The sequence below is a fragment of the Heloderma suspectum genome, chromosome 4 (assembly GCF_057233095.1).
Source record: "Heloderma suspectum isolate Gila_16-S chromosome 4, 16-S_ref, whole genome shotgun sequence".
Classification (NCBI taxonomy): Eukaryota; Metazoa; Chordata; class Lepidosauria; order Squamata; family Helodermatidae; genus Heloderma; species Heloderma suspectum.
The window spans coordinates 31,444,155-31,456,806 of NC_139461.1; the positions used below are offsets into that span (position 1 = coordinate 31,444,155).

Below are 12,652 nucleotides of genomic sequence, written 5' to 3' on the forward strand. Positions count from 1 at the left end.
TGCCATATACCATTCTATTCCCTCTTCTTGCTATGTCATTTGTTCCAGTGGAGAGGGTGTGTTAAGAGAGTCCTTCGTTTGCATCACAACCGCTCCTAAAGATCCCATAAAATGGATAATTTAGGTGCATAAGCATGACTGGAGAAACTTATTTCTGCTTTTGTTGTATATATTTGTATAGGGTCTAATTTACATTAACATGTCCCTCCTCTGTTAATGAAATAACTTGTTATCTCCATGTACATATCAGTGGGATGGTCAGTGACATTACTAGGAAGGTACTGGTTCGCATGCTACTTCAATCTAAAGTATCATGCCTTTCTCAGCCTCCGTGTTTTACGGAGTTGACTTTCCCAGATTTACAGTTCTAAGCTATGCTTTATGGAAACGTAGATTCACAGTGCAATCCTATACCTGTCTACTCAGAAGTAAGTTCCATGAGTTCAATGGGACTTACTCCCAGGAAAGTAGGTATAGGATTGTAGCCTTAGTTGCATTTTTCCCTGTTAATTTTAAGGCCTGTGGAATGATAAATCACTGGTATTGTCAACAGCCTCCAGTTTCTTGCATTCGATACTGAAGCATCACATGATATTCTACGTGTCTGGGATGGTCCACCTGAAAATGACATGCTTTTAAAGGAAATTAGTGGCTCTCTTATACCAGAAGGCATCCACAGCACGCTCAACATAGTTACAATCCAATTTGACACAGACTTCTATATCAGCAAATCTGGATTTGCCATTCAGTTTTCAAGTAAGTGGATATATACATATGGCTCTACAATGGTTCTCAATTGACTAATCCAGATGTTGTTTCTCCCCATATTAAAGTTGATGCTAGAATTGCTGCCAGGGTATAGAAGAGGGGTACAGAACTACTTTTGGGTGGAGGGTCCAGATGATCCCCTACCGGCCCTCCATGGGCTGTATGGTAGCCGGAGCCATGCCCTCACCCCTCATGTCAGTGGTCATGGCCATGCCCAGCTGATGTCATTTGCTCCAGGGGGATTCCTCTATCCCCTGGAGGAATCCCAAGAGGCTGTCCTGCGCCCCCTTCCTCCAGCATTAGCAGAAAGGTGCTGACTATGAGTAGATTCAACCTGCAGGATTTTGGGGTGTGTGGCGGGTGGAATGGCTATGACTTCAAAGTTTATTCAGAATGTTGCTTTAGCTTTCTTATGCAAGTTTTTGTGTCCAGGTTTTAATATTCTGCAATTCGGTCACCACTCTTGGATGTCTAGGACTTTCACTGAGTTTTCATTTAGATACGTCATTGATATTCTATCCAGGATTTATAGTTATTGAAGGATCATCTTATACACCATTAACCAGCCAGTGCATTAAGATCTTCTTCAGGGCCACACCTCCATGTATCTCTGCCATTGGAGGTGAGGCCAGTGTGGTGACTGAAGGGAGGAGTTTCTTGGTGTTGCCACTCACTTCTGGAATTTGCTCACCTACAGTGCTAACTTTAAGGTGCCAGACAATGTCTTTCTTATTTTCCCAGATTTGTATAGTTGTATCATTGGTGGATTTCTCTTAATGATTCCTCTAATTAATGCTGCCTCTAATATAATAGCCTGCTGTTTTAATTCTATCAAGTTTTTAATTCTTATATTATTACTTCAATGTAAACTGCCATGAGAATTTGTTTTTAATTGTAGAGAACCACAGAAATATTTTAAATACATACATACATGCATACATCCATATACAGGCCAAGGTTCCAACATTTGCTTAAATATGTCTAAGACACATCTCAGCATCAATGTATGGGCATTTCTACACATCTCTGTGGGTTGCCAATAGGGAGAATTTCATTCCTGTAACCTGTTTGAAAATCATGCGAACATGTCTTGTTCACGTGAACGTGAGCAGGAACTTGTTTTTGGGTTTGAAAGTGTGCACTTGAGCAAATGTACATTTGTACAAATCCCCCCAAAGATCTGCATTTTCATGCTTTAGCCTATGGGGGGAAATTTGTGTTTTCAGTTGGAGAAAATGTGTATTTTTAAAAATGCATATTTTTCAAGTGGGGTAAATTGTACACTTTTCAAAATGTACATTTTTTTCACGATTGGGGGAAAAGAAGACGTTCACGTTCGAGAATGCAAATTAGGTGAAAGGAGCTTCGAAGAATTCTGAGAACCTCAATAAGCTCAAACATAGGGATTTTTGCCCATCCCTAGTTGCCAATATCTCCTTCTGGCTGAAGCTCCTCTCACTGAGTGACATGTCATCCAGAGGGCCCCCTAACCTTTAGAAGTAGATTTTGGTGAAATCAAAGAAAAATGAGCTCCTGACAAGCCCTGGTGCTCACACAAAATGCCACAAGCAGCATACTAGATCCCAGTCATAGATTTTTTGTTGTTGAAGTGTGGATAGATATAGATATGGAGATAGATAGATAGATAGATAGATAGATAGATAGATATTACACACACACACATACACATATATATAAACCTTTATGTAAATAACATGCCATAGAATCCTAAATGTGATTTTCAAATAATTAGAAATATCTGCTGTTACAACATTAACATACATATGTGCTGTTACAACAGTTTTACACCTAGTAAGAATTTTCTTGCTTTCAGTACTCAGACTTCAAGTACTGCTATCCTTAATCTGTGGCTTGCAGCTGAATGGATTCCTAACAGTTGGATTTCTCTGTTTTTGACACACTCCTGCTGTGAATGTCAGTTTTTAAATTACAAGTTGCCTTCTCTCTAAAATATGAAGTACAGCCCTTTTGTTTTCTAATGTCTGCTCTATAGAAAGAAGGGCAACTGAGAGCTCATAAGACCTTAATCCCTCTAACATGTTGGGGAAGTATTGGTTTCTTAGGGCAAGGACACACGGCAGTTAGTGTTTTCACACTAAACAGAAGTGGGACAAAATGTGTCCATTAAAAATAAGCAAATATATCCCTCCCAGTTCTCAGAGGCAGAAAGTGGGTGTGCAGTTGGCAGATCTGGTGTTGTTTTGTCCCACAATTTCCCCTAACAATGGAGAGGGCCAGAGACAGACCAGTGTAGAGGGCAGTTGCTGCAGTTGTTGATTATCAAAACAGAGATGTTCTTGCATGTCTTTGATGTATAGCTTTCATGTTTTTCTGAATGGGCAGTATCCAGCGCTGCCGATGTGCCAACCAGACTCACTGCTAGTACAACAGAAAACTAGCACTTCTTAAAGCAACTAGAAACAAGTGGGGTCACTTATTTCCAGAACGGGAGAGATCAGCGAAGCTATCAGAAGGGAGCTCCCCTTCTGATAGCTCCACTTGTTGTCTGAATATCCCATTCTGTCCCATTCTGACACGAAGCATTTCATTCTGTTTTCAGGATTGCTTTAGGAAGCACTAGCTCCCTGTTGTGCTACTAGTGGTGGGTCCTGCTGGTGCAACATACTTAGTGAAGGCACAGTGGTAGCATAGGACACTGTCCCAATATGTTTAAGTAGAATAGGCAGTTAACTGGGTACTGCAGAAAATGGCTTTTCTACACTATCAGTTTATTATTTGTTTATTAATAATGATATGAATATGCTATTTGACATAATAAAATCTCTAAGGGAGCAATTCCACTGGGATAGGCAGCCGCCTCCAAACTCAGAGGCGACCCCCTATCCAATGCAGGGCAGGAGAAACACGTAGGGGATCGTCCCTTCTGCACTTCAGCTGTCCTGCATTTGCAGCTAGACAGCTGATTTTGGCTGTCTAGCCATGGGAAGATGGAGCGGGGGAAGTGGCGGCTGGATGACACATTGGATGTGTCATACCGGATTTCCGACTTCCCTGCCCTGGAATGCCCTCAGGAATGCCCCGCTTTTGCCACTCTGTGCTCCTCTTCCAAGTCTGGAGTGCTGGGCTGTTCCATGCTGCCTACAAGGCAGCAAGGGAGGGGGGAAGGTTGGCTCTCAGGGAACCTACCTCGGAGCATGGGCTTCAAGGTCAGTTCTAAGGAACCGACCTATGCTGTGGTCATCTAGCCACTGACTAGAGGCCAAAGGATTGTACCCTAAACAGTTAAAATACATTTTTATACAATATAACAATAAACAGTTAACAACAATGATAGATGATGGATAGATAGATAGATAGATAGGTAGAACCATTTCATGATATAAGAGGATTAAACACACAAAGATACAAAGTGTTGCAAGCAAAATACAATTTAAAACATTCTAAGTTTAGTTCTAGGAGCATTGCCTTCAAATGGAGTAAAAAATCTCACCCTATAACATTTTTGAGCTGGAAGCAAAATAGAGCAGTGAAGTCAATGAGGATGGGTTCCATTGTCTGCCTGTGGACAGATGTAGCATCCTGTGAGAACTGATATTGGGTGGTATGTCCTCGAGTTTTTGTATTTTGCTTCTCATATTTATGTGATTCTTTATGAACTGCTGAGACATGTTTCCTTTCGCAGAATGGAATTTCTTTAACAATTAGTTATTATTTTTCCCCAAAGTTCCCAGCTATGATTTGGGAAGTAATATATTCATATCTTGTCAGTTTTTCTGAGCCATGCTTCCCTTCCAAAACAGGATAACATCCATTTCTCTTTCATTGGTTTACTCCTTCCTACAATATTTTATGTCATCTATTTGTGTCATAATACGAACATGAACAATAGTCCAGCAGTTATTCTTCCTTTTCCCAGTTTCCTGATCTGAAACACATTTTGCTTTTTCCTGAGTTTAGCTGGGAAAATATTCTATCTTGCTTTCTTCATGTCAACAAACTTAGAGGTCAGTGAGAAGTTCAGTCAAATGTCTCAGCATGTCAGCACAAATGCTTCTGTTAGAATGTCTCTGTTAGAATCAAACTGATTCAACCTTCGTATGATAATACGTTTTAATATATTATTTGTCTTGTTATGCAAATGGCAGCTTAGGAGAGTTTTGCAGCTTAGAAAAATGTGGAAGACTTTATTTTGGATAAATATTTGCAAGGGAACTTATTATGCAGGTTGGTGCAGGAGTTTTGCAAGATGCAAAGTCTTCTGGGGCAAATATTTGTCAAACCCCCAAATCGTTTTGAATATCCCACATTGCTGTAAAATTCCCAGTTGTGGCACTACATTTCTGGATCACTCAGGCAGTGCTGGTTTTAGGGAAAAATAATGCCTCCTTTATAATTACTATTGCACTTCAACAGTGATTGTAAGCATGGGATTATAAGAAGATCCATGCTGAATCAAGCCTTTTTCTGGACTACATCAGGTCAGCACCGAGGACATCTTTGTCCCCCTGACTGCTTTCCTGGTGATTATTTTAAAAGGCAAATTCAAATGTTAATTAGCTCTTCTCAAATCCCAAGAATTTTGCTAGCTGTCCTATTCAAGAAATGTAGAAATGCATACCACATCCCTGAGATTAAAATTTGTCCTTTCAAGATAAAATTAATCAGCCTGATATATTAGTTGGCCTTTCCCTGCCATCTAATTGAAATCATTCTAGATCTTCAGACTTATTTTTTGATGAAGCAAAACTATATTTTATTAAACTACAAAAATGCTTTCTGACCCAAATTCATAATATCAAAGAGTGGAAATACTCTTGCACTCAATCTCTGAGAGAATTCTCTTTATCTTTCTCATTAATCCTTTCTCTTTCGTTAATCCTTTCTCTTTCATTAAATTCTTTTAAAGTTGACATCTGATACAAATGGAGTGCAAGATAGTCAGAATGTTGCCATAGTAATCATAGTATGATTCAATGGCTTTGAATTGTTGACAGTCAAAATTCTTTGAAGATTTGGATTATTGCTTGTATTCTACTTTTCCTTTCCTTTTGCCAGATACACAGATAAATATATTGTGTTACGATGTTCTTGAACCAAAGCTGTGCAGCAGTTTAGCACCAAAAGAGCTTGTCTCAGACCCATGCTGCCAACATGCTGCCAACAGAATTAAGCAGCTTCAGGCTTTTAAGGGAAACAATGATCCCTTATCCTGACAGGGTAGCAGAAATCCCAGCCCAGAATGGGAACATGTATTGCTAGATGATCGACTGAAAATTCCTTTTGCAAACTTATGTAGCCTTGAACTTTATATAGCAAGCCTAGAATTTGTATAAAAGTCAGTGTTATTCCTTCCTCACTTGTATTCATGGGCATACTGCTTTTGAAGACTGAGTATCCACTTAGCCTTGATTGCTAATAGCTAAGGATGTACAACAATTTTGTTTCAGTTTGCAAATAATCAAAAATTGCTCCATTTGAAAACCTGAATGTAAATGGGAGCACATTTTTTCAGAAAAGGCTCACACATTCCTGAACTTCCAGTCGCGTTCAGAAAATGTGTATGTGTTGAAATGTATGCACTTTAAAATGGCAATTTTTTTGGGGGGGAGAATCATGTTTTAGTCAGTGGGGGAAACGTCCGCATAAAAATGCACATGGAAATACACACTCCTCCCATTCAAAATGCACAGCTTTCCCATTTGAACTAAAATAAAAACAAGACCACAAACAAAACAGGAGTGAGGCAAACTTTGCTTCAAAGTGAAGTTCAGACAATCTTGACAAGCTCGAGTGTCCCTGGTTCTCTCATCCCTATCAATATCTGACTTTTGGGACCCTTCATCTCACTGCTTCCCTAGACGCAAGCACCCAGTAGCCACCCATCCCCTAAGTGAGCTGCCATTTTGTGTAAAAATGGTGGCTTGGTGTTTTCCAGAAATGTAACATTGTGTAAATGGCGGCTGCAAAGAGGCCATTTACGCAACATTACAGGTGGGGATGGGCAGCCTCTGGGTACTTGCCGGATGCTTGTCGGGCTGTCAAGTGTCTTGTGTAGTGCGGCGAGTGGGCAATGGTTCGGTGAGCGCCAAGCAAGGATGGACAGAGGTGAGTCTGTCCATCCCTATTTAGCACTTCTGGGGGCAACTGGAGCAAAAACGCTCATTTCTGGAATGGGGCAGGTCAGTGGAACTCATATAAGGGAACTCTGCTGACTTGTCCCAGTCTAGAAATGAGTGTTCCTGCTCAATCTGGGGCTTCCTAGGAAGTGTTAAATCTCTGTTGTGCAAGCGGTGGGTCCCATGTGCACAATGGAATCGGTGGGATCTGCTTGCACAACGGGAACAGTGGGGGCATAAGTGCCCTGACTTTAGATTCTAAGCTTTGAACTTTCAGACAATTGGTCTATGCTTTAATCTCCAAAAAAAGGATGCCTATACTGTGTCATCTCCATCTGACACACTTACTTTGCATTCCACTTTGTGTAGAGGTTATTTGTAGTGGCTGCACTAGCAAGTCAAACTGACCAGTTAGATGCCTACACAATTCCAGTTCTACTGCAGTGTCCCTGCATTTTGTGGACCTGTCCAAAAAAGAGCCATTTGCAAACGTTAAGGGTGGCTGTTCTCTTTGCTATCCCCACTCCATTCCTTTGGATGTATGTTTTTTGTGTGAAAACCTGCTGTATACAATAACATTGTGTTCTCTACAACTGATCAGAAGTGTGGCATTTTCACCTTTGAACTATTAGAGAATCAATGTTTACTTCCCAGAAAGAGAATAAACCAACACACATTTTGGCATAGCAGTAGTACCAGTAAAATTTTCTCTGAAGTTAAAATGAATTCTTTTCATGTTAAATATCGGTTTCTTGCAACTAAAATATTAAGTAGAATAAGGCCTACTACCCACTAAGTTTATAAACTAAGTACATAAGAAGAGCCCTGCTGGATCAGACCAAGAGTCCATCTAGTCCAGCATTCTGTTCACACAGTGGGCAACAGCTGTCGACCAGGAACCCATAAGCAGGACATGAGGGCAACAGCACCCTCCCACCTATGTTCCCCAGTAACTGGTGTACATAGGCATACTGCCTGTGATACTGGAGGTAGTATAAAGTCATCAGGACTAGTAGCCATTGATAGCTTTATCCTCCATGAATTTGTACAATCCCTTTTAAAGCTGTCCAAATTGGTGCAATTAGCTTGATAGGATGACCCCGGGTTCTAGTATTTTGAGAGAGGGAGAAAAATGTCTCCCTATCCACATTCTCCACACCATGCATAATTTTGTACTCCTCCATCATGTCTTCCCTTACCCTTCTTTTTTTCCAAGCTAAACAGTACCGGCTGTTATAACCTTCCCTCATAGGGGAGATACACCAGCCCCTTGATCATTTTAGTTGCCCTTTTATGCACTTTTTCCAGCCCCAATGTTGTGGCCCAGCTCCAGAGCTGCAGTGGGCCTTATAGTTTATAGTCAGAATCTGATCAGAAGTGGTCTGGAAGGGCTTGGGCCTATCCAGGGTGTGGAATGTCAGAATCAGAGTGAGTTTACTTCTGTTAGTGTTATCAGAAGAAAGCAGAGTTATCTCTCATCCAGCTGCTAACTTCGGCCTTGGCAGGGAAGGATACGGGCAGCCTCTCTGTGAGAACCTAACAGAAGAGAGGTGTATTTTTTTCAGATGTGTCACACAAGTTGAAGTATCATTCTTGAAGGGTAGGATGGAGAGGCCCTGTTGATGAGCTGAAATCCCTTGTCAGTTAGTTGTTTAGGAGGAGGGCTGTCACAGTCACACCTTCACTTTTAAGTTGATGCCCAGGCTTGGAGCCTTTGCTAGGAACATTGTCATCTTCACTGCCCCAAACCCTCTCTGTTTGGACTTACTACCATCTGAGCTTCTTGAGGCACTCTTCACTTGGAGTCTCCATCCAATTTGGACTCGTATGTAGGGATGGACAAAAGTCCCTTACCTCATCCCACAGCTTGCTTCTTCGTGGGGGGGAGGCGCTCCATCTCTCCCCCAAACTTCTGGGCGGGGAGGAGGCGCCCCATCCCTCCCCACCGAAATTCTGGCCAGGGGGGGAGGCGCCCCATCCCTCCGGCCGCGAATCCTCCTGGCCGGCCGGGACGCAAATGGTGGCGGCCATAGCCACTGCCATTTGTGTCCCTGCAGTCAGCCGTGATAGGCTACGTAAATCCTTACGTAGCCTATCACGGCTGACTTTGGGGGGAAAAAAAGGGCGTACGCATTCTACGCAAATGGCGGCGCCCATGGGCGCCACCATTTGCATTCCTTATTTGGAGATGTGTAGTCTACATAAACATTTACATAGACTACAGCAAAAATAAGGGCAACGCTATTTGCGTTGCCCTTATTTTCACTGTAGTCTACATAAATGTTTACATAGACTACCCAGGCCAAAATAAGGAATGCAAGTGGTGGCGCCCATGGGCGCTGCCATTTGCGTACGTCCTTCCCCCCCCCCCAAAGTCAGCCGTGATAGGCTACGTAAGGATTTACGTAGCCTATCACGGTGTTTTTTGAAAATCTAGCCGTGATAGGCTACGTAAATCTTTACGTAGCCTATCACGTTTGTTGTTGTTGTTTTTTTTTACTGGGAAATGGCAGCGGCGGCAGCCGGTCGGAAGACCGGCCGCCGCCGCTGGGAGCCGCCAGCGCCAGGGACATTCGCTCAAGGTAAATCCCATCCTGGGGGTGGCGGGGGGGTGTGGCGGACCGTTTCTCCACCAATTTCGGGGGGCTGAATGCGTTGGCATTCGGCCTCCCGGAGATTTGTTGAGAAATTCTCTGACATCCCTAAGGCTACGTAAACATTTACGTAGCCTATCACGGTGTTTTTTAAAAATCTAGCCATGATAGGCTATGTAAATCTTTATGTAGCCTATCACTTTTTTTGTTTGTTTTTTAACTGGAAATGGCGGCGGAAGTAGCTGGTCAGAAGACTGGCCGCCGCTGCACCACCGCCGGAGCCGCCGCCACCGGGAAGATCCGCCCCAGGTAAGTCTCGGCCTGGGGGGGTGGGGAGTGGCAGACCGTTCCGCCACCAATTTGGAGGGCCAAATGCGCTGGCATTCGGCCTCCCCAAGATCCGTGGCGGAATTCTCTGACATCCCTACCAGCTATATAAATTTTAGATGCAGGTGCTTCTCTCCAGTGATGGTCTCTGGGAAGTACTCAGCATAGACAGACCAGCTGACAACCCAGAGAACTGGGACAAAAGGATTAGACAAGCAAAGGTTGGATTCTTGGAGAAGATGATCAGCTCATCCACTTCAGAAAGAAAGACATGCGTAGAGTTACATGAACCACATTTCAGAGACTGCATGAGCACACTGACTTAAACAGTAAGCTGTACCTGCTGTGCAAGCAGGATGGGATGAGGTTTTGTAGGGGTCAGGATGTGCAGGAACACGAGAACTCCATGCTGGAAATTATAGAGCAGCTACGGGAAATAGGGGAGGAAATGAAAGACAACCGCGTTGCAGTGCTGTTGCTGTGCAGTCTCTCCAGGGATGTATGAGAATTTTATTTCAGTTCACAAATCACTTGAAAATGCCCCAAAGGGAAACTCAAATGGAAGCACATGTTCTCTGAAAATGTTTGCAAATTCCTGAACTTGTATTCACATTCACAAAATGCAGAACTTCTGAAAAATGCATAGCTTTGCCCATTTGAATGAGCCTGAAGACAGGTCGCAAATGAGAATCGGAGCAAGTTGAACCAAGCTTTGAAGTAAAATTTGGAGAATTCCAGCGAGCTTCAGCATCCCCGTTCCTCCCATTCCTAAGTCTCCCTGAATCATATGGCACCCTGATTACTTATTTATTTAAAAATGTAGATCTGTGTCTAACAAAGAATACCGACGAGAAAAGAATCAAGATATAAAAGAAAACAATTATTTACAATAAAATTTTAGAAATGATGAATGCACTTAAGATAGGGGTGTACGACACCCCTCTTACCTGGCTCCGCCAGGTTCCGCAGGTGGGGGGAGGCGATCCGTTCCTCCCTCCGGGATCCTCGATGGGGGGAGGAGGTGATCTGTTCCTTCCCCCCGGAATCCTGCCCGGCCAGCTCTGCTCCATGGCCAGACCATGGAGCTGCCGGCCAGGCCAACCCGCAGTGGGGCCTCCAGCCACAGCCGGGCTGGTGCGGACACAAATGGCATCCTGAGTAGGGGACACCATTTGCATCCCTATGGTAGCCCGTGATAGGCTATGTAAATATTTACGTAGCCTATCATGGCTAAAGCAGGGACGCAAATAGTGTCCCCTACGCCATTTGCGTCCCTGCTTTAGCCGTGATAGGCTACATAAATATTTATGTAGCCTATCACGGGCTACCATAGGGACGCAAATGGCATCCCCTACTCAGGACACCATTTGCATCCGCACCAGCCCGGCAGCAGCCGGAGCCACCGCTGCAGCTGAAGCCGCAGCTAGAGCCGCAGCCAGGTAAGCTCTGTTTCATGGGGCTTTCGCGGGGTGGAGGGGCGGGTGGGTCCGTTCTGCCAAAAATTCCGGGGGGGGCGAATTCACTGGAATTCGGCCCCCCTGGGATTCATGGCAGAATTCTCTAACATCCCTACCTTGAGACCAGACCAGAACCAGAACTAATGGTAGAATATGTCAAAGGCAAGCTGATGGATGAATACAACCACAGAAAGGAAAACTGAGCAGACAAGGAGACAGCTCTCAAGGCAGGCAAAGAGATCAGGTAGGGTGTGCTTTCACTTCAAGAAAGCCAAACACTCAAAGAAAGATTACTTAATCTGGACAATTGAACAAAGCAAGTGGGCACCCACAGTGGCAAAAAAAAAAAGAAAAAAAGCCCACAGGGACCAAAAATGAAACCACAGTGCATCAGCTGCATTTGTGCAGCAGGTGTTAAAGGCATATATTTGTTAATTTCAAACATGAAAGTTCAGTAGTTCAAACCTATCTAGAATTCATTCCTGATCTAGAAGATTTATCCCATTTATTAAGAAGGCAATTTGGGATTGGAGGAAGGATCTGCATTTTTTTAATGAATAAGTGACAGTGAAGGTTGTAGTGACTGTATGGTGGTGGGAGAGAGCCACTCTGCACATGCTCAAAGGCACTGCTTCCTCTTTAGCATTACTTCACATAATATTCCATACATTGTAACCTGGAGCTAAGTGGTTGGAGAAACATTTTGTGACATGGGGTTGGGACTGGACACCAAGTTCCTTCTCTCCTTCCTTTTCTGGGAGTGGACTGGAAGCCATCTTCTCCCACCTCAGTCCTCCAATCCAGACAACTATTTCAACACACAACTGCACCTAGAATCCACTCTGAGCCCCAGAGGGGGGAAGGGAATGTTTGCAGAGTGCGGGGAGGATGTCCTCCTCTTTATGCTGTCTCTGTACATATGAAACCACTGGAACTCCAGGAAAGGAAACAACAAACAGCTGCCCAAAATGCAACCCACAACTGTGGAACTTATGACCTAATGGAAATAGAGAAAGGTGCTGCTGAGCATATGCAGAGTACATTTCCATTGCAACCTTAATCAGCTTCTGGCATCTGAGATAAAAGTTTAGGACTTTGAAGTTCCCTCCTGGTACCATCTTGAACAGCAGCATTCAATTAGCATATCAGTTTAAAAAAAAAGCAGCAAAAACTGTTTCTATAAAAAACGAGTAAATAAATATAGTTTACAACAAGAAAAAAGCGAGAAACCTTTGATTGCTATTCTCAGCTAAAAAATATAAGTATCCTGTAGGGATGTACAAATTGTGTACCTTTGGTGACTTCCGCAGTTTGTGGCCAGTGCTCCGTTCCGCCATTCACAAGTCCCCGGAATGCTCCTCTTTTTTTTCTGCTCTGAAAATCACAAAGATAAATCCATACCGACAAC

The 12,652-nt window shown here is 43.3% G+C and overlaps 1 protein-coding gene across 1 annotated transcript in view; it reads left to right on the plus strand.

Annotated features, from left to right (window-relative positions):
• The window catches only part of CSMD3 (CUB and Sushi multiple domains 3), an 819,154-nt gene that overhangs the window by 472,263 nt on the left and 334,239 nt on the right, over positions 1 to 12,652 (plus strand). The window contains exon 25 of the mRNA XM_084851442.1: positions 554 to 756. Coding sequence (XP_084707568.1) covers positions 554 to 756 — 203 coding nt within the window. The remainder of the gene's footprint in view (positions 1 to 553; positions 757 to 12,652) is intronic.